General features: G+C 51.2%; 1 protein-coding gene across 1 annotated transcript; it reads right to left on the bottom strand.

Moving 5' to 3' along the window:
• Positions 1-322: 322 nt before the first annotated feature.
• Positions 323-7,265, bottom strand: LOC128850828 (forkhead box protein J1-B-like). Its single transcript, XM_054055843.1, has 3 exons — positions 7,132-7,265; positions 2,144-2,712; positions 323-1,107 (listed from the first exon to the last, which is right to left on the bottom strand). The coding sequence occupies exons 2-3, from the start codon at positions 2,645-2,647 to the stop codon at positions 325-327; spliced, it is 1,287 nt and encodes a 428-aa protein (XP_053911818.1). The 5' UTR covers positions 2,648-2,712; positions 7,132-7,265; the 3' UTR covers positions 323-324.
• Positions 7,266-7,654: the final 389 nt, after the last annotated feature.

Raw genomic sequence — 7,654 nt, 5'->3', positions numbered from 1 at the left:
GCCCAGCTCTGTTGCTCGCAGGAGCTGAAGGTGTCGGTTCAGGGCTCACACCGTGCTTTACTGGGTGGGGGGAGGGGAATGCAGAACTTGGGCTCCCACCTCCACACCCCAACATCTCCCCACATTGGAGTGCGAATTACACCAAGAGTAATGGGATTGTTTTAACGCTTCTTTACTGATTCGTACACTACAACTGCTCTCCATAAATACTACTTATCACGTTAAAGGTCCTAAAAGGTGCAGAATCCAGCTCTTGTAAGTGCCAGCAGCGTGGGGGAAGCATCCTGTCAAAGCAGGTGTGGGCTCTGAAGGGTGACTGGGCTCTTACAAGAGGGACGCAAGGCTGCTCCAGTCGCTTCCATCTGCTGGTACAGATATATCGCTGACGTCAAACAACTGCTCCACATTGACAGCATTGGAAAGGCAATCGCTTGTCCCTTCATCAAAGAGGTGCTGCAGGAAGGAAGCAGCCGTGGAGCTTTCGTCCAAGCTCAGGTCGTTCTGGTTGGACTCAGCGAGGACCTGCTCCAGCCCCTGGGGACAGTCAACGTGCTGCCCATGTACAATCACTTCCAGGTTGTGCTTTTCGGGGCTGACTGGAGGTGTGACCTCCAGATCCCTTAAAGTAGAGAGCTCCCTGTTTAGTTCCGTGTCAAAGTCCCCTTTCAGGGATCCCAGCTGGGTCTGCTCCTCCTGGGTCAGCAAGGCAGAGTTGGAGAGCCGACGCACCTTGGCCGTTTGCTTGGGCAAGGGCTGCTTGCGCTTGAGCCCTGCTTTGACATCCACTGGATTCTGGTTCTGGTTCTTGATAAATTCTTCAAACTCTTCCAGCAGCTGCTGTGACTCCATGCTGACAGAGAAGACTTTTTTGGAGGCACAGCCCGAAGTGGCCAGGGAGGCACCACACTGGGCTTCTTGCTGGGCTTTCTCGGTGGAGGCTGGGTGGATCTGCGCTGGGTGCATCCTCTGCTTTTTGAAGGTACTGCTCTTGAGCCGGTCAGCGTATTGCGGGTCAAGCTTCCAAAAGCCACCTCTCCCTGGCTTGCCTTTCTCCCGAGGCACCTTGATGAAGCACTTGTTTGAGGAGAGGTTGTGACGGATGGAGTTCTAGACCAAAAAGAGAAAAAAACAAGGTGTAACACTTGTCTGCTGGCACAGCACCTGTGTGCGTGGGGAGGCTGGTGGAAAAGCACATTTGCAGCGAGGAGGAAGAGGAGGGTCTTTACACCCATGTGGCCACGGCCCCATTTACAGTGGCAACACGTGGCAGCACCATGGGGGACACCATCATCAGGGCCCTCCTTGCTTCCCCCACTTCATCTGTGCCCACTGTTATTGTTGAGGGGAAAATAGTTTGCTAAAGTACAGGCACCGTGTCTCCCTGCAGCCAGGCTGATACAAACGGGATGGGCAAAACTGCAGAGACACAGGGGCTGTCCCATCCCTGCCCTGTGTATCCCCAGAGGTGCCTTCTGTCCAAAAGAAACTCTCTGTAAAATCACTGCATCCTCATCAGCCACTGCTGCCATGAGGTGGAGGGAAGACAGTAGGGGAAGGAAAAGAAAGAAAAGTGCTTATTCACTTACATTTCCGGGCAGGTTAAAGTATTAATCATTCCTCCCTGCAACAACCTCACATACTTCCGGCATCTCTGCAGAGAGGGACTGAAAACTTTCTTCCTTTCTTTAATAAAGACATTGAATTCAAAGTGTGGTGATTATCCAGCCATGAGTTTGCAAGAGAAAGTCAACACGCCGGCACACAGCTTCTCCCGTAGAGTCCCTCCCACAAGTTTCCCAGCACAGGGGTGTCTGGGGAACCCACGTGGCCCTGAAGAGGGACCGAGGGACAGGAGACCTCCCCTCTGCCCTGCTTGGAATGCAGCAGCGTCCCTGCTCTGATGATTTTGTCTGTGCTCAACCCTGAGGGACTCAGGACCCAACGAGAACCTCAGAAAGTTGAAGTGGAGACAGAGATACATTCACCCCAAAGCCAAGAGGACACACAGGGACCAACAGCCCAGTGAGACCTTCCCACTCCAAAAATGACCCCTGGCCTTCTCTTACACTGATGGAGGCTGCGAAAGGCCCTTCCCAGCCAGAAGGGGAGAGGGGACAGGGCAAGAGGTCTCCAAATGTATTACCTGCCACCCAGGATCAGCTTGACGGAAGTAGCAGAAGTTGTCGGAAATCCACTTGCAGATGGCGGAGAGGGTGATGTGGGGCTCCTCGCTGGCTTCCATCGCCATGCAGATGAGGGTGGCGTAGGAGTGGGGCGGCTTGACGTAGGGGTTGTTCTTGTAGTCGATGCCCTCTGTCAGCTGAGCATGCATGGATACAACATGGTGCTCCGTCTTCGAGGTGGAGGAGGAGACGGGCACGCAGGGAGTGTGGGGCGTTCCCACGCACGCTGGGTCAGTGCCCAGGGGTGAGCACGGCACGGCAGAGCTGGGCATGCCCTGACAGGTGTGGGGGTCCGGGCCGCTGGGGCAGCAGGAGGAGTTGCCCATGCTGGCGCTGGTGATGGAGAAGTCCAGCAGCCACGTCAGGTTGGGCAGGCTGTCGTCCTTGTGGGGCGAGTCCCTCACGATGCCCTCCTGCCCTCTGTCCTTCCCTGCCTGCTCGTGGCTCAGCCGCCCTTCAGCCATGCCTCACCGACAGCTTCTGCGTTCAGAGGGTGCGTGTGAAGCGGAGAGAGGGGACGGGGCAGATCCTGCAATGACAACAAGGAGAGGTGATGTGCGAAAGCAGACAAGGGGGGCTGGGAGCGTTGTTACTAACATCATCAACCCAGCTTCTTCTCTCAGTGGAAATACAGGAGAACCAGTGCACCAGGACTGCTTAGAGACCATCGAGGCCGCACACTTGAGCCGTTCGGACCTGACAGTCCCATGGAAGACGCTGAGGGCTGGTTCATGGATGGAAACAGCTACTGTCTTAAGCACTAAAAGACATGCCAGGCCAAAAACATCAAGCATGCAGAGGGATTCTGAGACTGCTGGAAGCAGTCCGGCTACCTGAGAAGGTGACAATCGTGCACATCAAGGCGCACCAGAAAGTGCATTTGGAATTGGGGAAAGAAAATGCGCTGGCGGACAGAGAGGCAAAACTGTCAGCCAAAGGTGAGGTAAAAACAAAAGGGGCTTTGATCCCTGACAGATGAATCTCTGCAGAAGGTAAGCCAGAATATACCAAGGGAGATCAGATAATCAGAAATTTATTATACACCTGGAAGGGTCATAGAGTAAAGAGGGAGTCCTCACTCCACAAGGGAAACTAATCATCCCCCCTTATTTATCATGGCTTTTGATGAGGGAAAAACACAGGAAGAGACATGAGGGGAGCAGAAGCTTTATATAAACACCTAATTAAAGGATTGCTGCTAGAAATGTAGACACCATTGTGAGACAAGTGGCTCAGCAGTGTGACCTTTGCCTCCAGACTAATCCCCAAATTACCCCAAATCAGAAATGGGCCAAATTGGAAGAGGCAACGGGCCCGGGCAACAATGGCAGATTGATTTTTCGGAACTCCCAAGACAGGGGGGATGTTGATACTTATTGGTATTAACTGGTACCTTTTCCGATTGGCCGGAGGCATTCCCTACTAGAACAGAGAGATAACCAGAACATTAATACAGGAAATAATACTATGCTTTTGGGTTCCAGCAACTGTGCCTCCTGATAGGGGACCACATTTTATCTCAGAAGTAGTACAACAGATCAGTCACTCTTTGCGTATGAAATCCTGACCTCCTACATGGTGGCATTGGACAAACAGCTCCAAAAGACTGAAAAACATGAGGCTGAGACATGAAGTAGGGGTTTGGATGAACCTGAGCATAACATACAACCTGGAGATTATGTATATGTAAAATCTCTTGCAGAGAGCACTCTGGAAACGCAGTGAGAAAGACCATTCCAGATGTTCCTTGCCTCCTTCACAGCAATCGAAATCAAGGAGCAGAGTGCATGGATCCATCGCACCCGAGTGAAAAAGGCACATAGATCTCCATGAAGGGTCACACAAGTCCAACCAGGAAAATTATTTTTCTCATGATTATAATGATAATCCAGGGAGGTAAAGGCACCTCTAGCCAAAAGAATACTGAGTGGCCTTGGTCTCAAACTTTTATTTGGTATACTGGAGCCCTGGGAAATATTCTGAATCGAAAGGGTTTAAATCTGTCAACTGTGGTTATACATGAAAATTGAGTATATGGTAGGCAAGAATGGAATGTGGATAGAGAACAGGAGATTCAACAACTTCAGGGGACTGTAGGAGGAGAAATCAAAGTACGATGCTGAATGGTTAATAGGACTATCCATAAAAAGGCATCCCAAACTACTATCTCAACTACACCTACAGATAAGAATACAAAGACCTGTATTTCCAATGAATTAGACTATTGGCATAATTTTACAGTAGTACAGACCGTTCAGGTGGTTTGTCTCTGGGCCTATGATACCATTGGGCTCTCATTCAATATTAAAAATATTATAGCTAAGCCTGTTACAACCCAGAATTGATGAGATTGGTCCCTATAATCAGGAATACAGGCCAACAGCCAATGCTGTTCAACCCAGAATGGTCTCTTAAATGTGTTGAACTGCCAATGCAAACTGATATTTCTGAAATTCAACCAGCATGCTCTCATTTCCTAAGAACATCCTTCCAGGGCTGAACAATCTGTCTGTGAAAGCAAGTGCCCTTCAGGGGCAGAACACAAAGGGGCCCAACCAGAGTGTTACAGACAGGATTGGAGGTCCTAAATGGAATTGACTACCAGAAAAATATTACCAAAGTGGGAAAAGGTAGAGGAACAAGACCATGAATTAATAGGAAATGGACTCGGTGTGATCCAAGAAAACGTTTCTTTGGCCCTCAGTTGTATACAGGCACAAGTATGGATGCAATCCGTGGCCGCCTTAATTCTAAGAGAAGGTGGTGAGGGTACTTTCCCACCGAAATCCGGAAAGTGGTTTGGGACAGTGCCACTGGTTTAGAGAGGACGCTTCAATCCTGAATGACTCTGGTAAATGTCACCTATGAGCCCATCACTAATACAGCCACAGCCTCTGTGTTTACCATACGTAACGCTGCAATATGTGTAATCCACTCCATCATTGCATTAGGATTAAGCCATGATAAAACTGTGCTCTATCCTTCTGAACACAGAACATGGACACAAATAGTGAATGGGAAATGGCAAACTGTAAATTTAGAATCTTGCATTACCCGAGAACAACAAGGATTCGTTTGCTAAATAATACAATCGATGCTCAAGACATCTGCCTCGACACTGAGCAAAGCATCTGTCACTTTGAGATCCATCTGGATGCTCATCCGAGGACTGTACTTGTATATGTGGGCCAGGGTTGTGTGTGTTTGAGAACTGCTTGTACCTCTGTAGGAATAGATGAGATCATTATGGATAGTGAGAATCACTCTAATTTCTAATTTCTGTATTTGTAATCTTGTTAAGATTGTTGGGTGTGACTTTTCTTATTTAGCACCAGTCGTATCCCATCAGCTGATAAATCCATTTATACACTATTTCACAAATTATCACCTGTACCTATTGGAATGAATCTTACATTGGTAAAATGATTAAAGAAACAGTTAATGAAACATCAGGACTTGATTATAATTCTGGACGAGGTCCAGGAAAGCGGGACAAGACCCTGTTAACCGTCCACCACGACTGGAAAGAAAGGGGGTCCTAAAAGGGTAAAAGAAAATTTAAACCGTCATTGGAGGGACGTGTTGTTCAGAGGGTCCCCTGCTGCGACTGGCATTCTAAATAAGTTGTGTCACCGCATTATTGCCCTTCTGATGCTAGTTTTGGTTAGCTTTGTTTTCTCTGCTATGTTATTTATTTGGATTTGGAGAATGCTACAACGACTAATAATTTTGACTTCTATGTCTAGTACCCATGAGAATGCATTAAAAAGGGAATTTTCCAACAAAATATCATACTGTTCCCCTTTGAGAGGTAAATTACAGAGCTGGCAAAAGAACTTTCCCATGTTAAAAAGACAGGGGGGAACTGATGTGGGAAAGCAGACAAGGGGGGCTGGGAGCGTTCGTTAGAGCTTGGCGTTGTTCGCCTTGAAGACCTTGGGAGTTGGTGATGAAGGAGCCAGCGAGCAGCAGTTTACTGATAATTAGGCATTGGAATGCAGAAAGCTGCTGCATTTGGTTCGGGAGTTTGTAAACAGCCAGAGGAGACTGAGTCTGTGCAAAGTTCAAAGAGAAATATATTCATCCCAAGGAAGACTTCCTACTCCATCCCTAAGACCCCGGCCCACGGCCATCAGGAGGCACTACGCAGGCGCAAGATTGGAGCGAACTTTCCAGATCCAATTATAATACGCAGCGGGGAGAGGGTATGAATATGTCGTAGGCGCTTATACCTCTGCATGTCTTTACCCTGTAAGCAGCTGCTTGTTAAGCTATAGGGTGTGCGAGCGAGGAGGAGAACCCCCTTGCACCCCCGCGCTGGAAATAAACATCCCTGCTTTATAACTCATTTGGGGTATAGAGCTGGATTGCGCCAAACAGAGGGATGAGGCTCCCTGCGGGGCAGCCGCTCTCTGGCACGCGAGCTCGGCTGGGACTGGGTGCTCCCCGTGCCGCCGAGTGAGATCCGTCCCTGGGCTGCTGCGCCCCAGAGCTGTGACACCTCCCCTGGGGGCTTCAGCAGCCCCGAACCTTGGGAAAATGCACTCAAACCCACACATTCCATTGGTACCCAAACCCTCGTGGGCCCAGCAAGGCTGGGACAGAGAAATTAATCCATAAAACAACAACAAATCCCCCACCCTCATGCAACCAATATCCATCCCTGCCATCCCAAACAGCGGGAGTGTTTCTCCCACACGTTGCCAAGCAGGACAAAATCTCAAGATCAGAGACCTGGACACAATGTCCTAAAGCTCCCCCTGCTTCCAGCTTCCCTCCATTGCCGGCTCTTCCCGCTCCTCCCTGCTCCCGGCACCCCAACACACCCCGGTGGGGGCCGGCGCAGCCCCAGCCCAGGCACACCCTGGCGCAGAGCGAGCTGCGGGTTCATCCTTGGGTTCCTGCCTGGCTGGGAGGCAGTGTCTGGCTTCCCTGCTGGGCTACAGACCTGCACTGCTGCGTCTGTGTCAAGGAGCGAGCGCGCCGAGGCCTGTCCGGGGCCGAGGAGCTCTGCACGGGCTGCGCGGGGCCGTTGGGGCTGGAGGTCGCTGCGTTGGAATGATGCTGCGCCCAACAGTCAGCGGGGGGCGGGGCCAGCAGAACCCCCTGCCCCGCCCCCACCAGATCACCCCCCAGAGCTGGGAAACCACGCCCCCACTGCTGAGAGACCACGCCCCCTGATGAGAGGCCACCCCCCCGAGACAGCAGTTAAGGGACCACGCCCCCGAGTGCAATGAGGCCCCGCCCTTTGGTGCAGTAAGCCACGCCCCCGAGAAGAAAGATGCCCTTGGGTTCTGGAGGCCACGCCCCCCACTGCTGGGAAGCCACGCCCATGACAGGGACGAGCTGGGGGGCCACACCCCAACACGACAGGGTCAAGGAGGCCACGCCCCTGAGGGCAGGGAGGCCCCGCCCTCTGATGGACGAAGCCACGCCCTCCCGGGTGCACGAGCTACGCCTCATGTTCCACA

The sequence above is a fragment of the Cuculus canorus genome, unplaced genomic scaffold (assembly GCF_017976375.1).
Source record: "Cuculus canorus isolate bCucCan1 unplaced genomic scaffold, bCucCan1.pri scaffold_91_arrow_ctg1, whole genome shotgun sequence".
Classification (NCBI taxonomy): domain Eukaryota; kingdom Metazoa; phylum Chordata; class Aves; order Cuculiformes; family Cuculidae; genus Cuculus; species Cuculus canorus.
The sequence above is the reverse complement of the archived record's forward strand: the minus strand, read 5'-3'. Positions and strand labels throughout refer to the sequence as shown.

Bases quoted from the DNA above. Each gene is read 5' to 3' on its own strand.
- LOC128850828 (XM_054055843.1), bottom strand. From the start codon at position 2,647: ATGGCTGAAGGGCGGCTGAGCCACGAGCAGGCAGGGAAGGACAGAGGG. The intron at 1,108-2,143 runs GTAATACATTTG...TTTTTGGTCTAG, and splicing joins AAGCTGATCCTGGGTGGCAG to AACTCCATCCGTCACAACCT.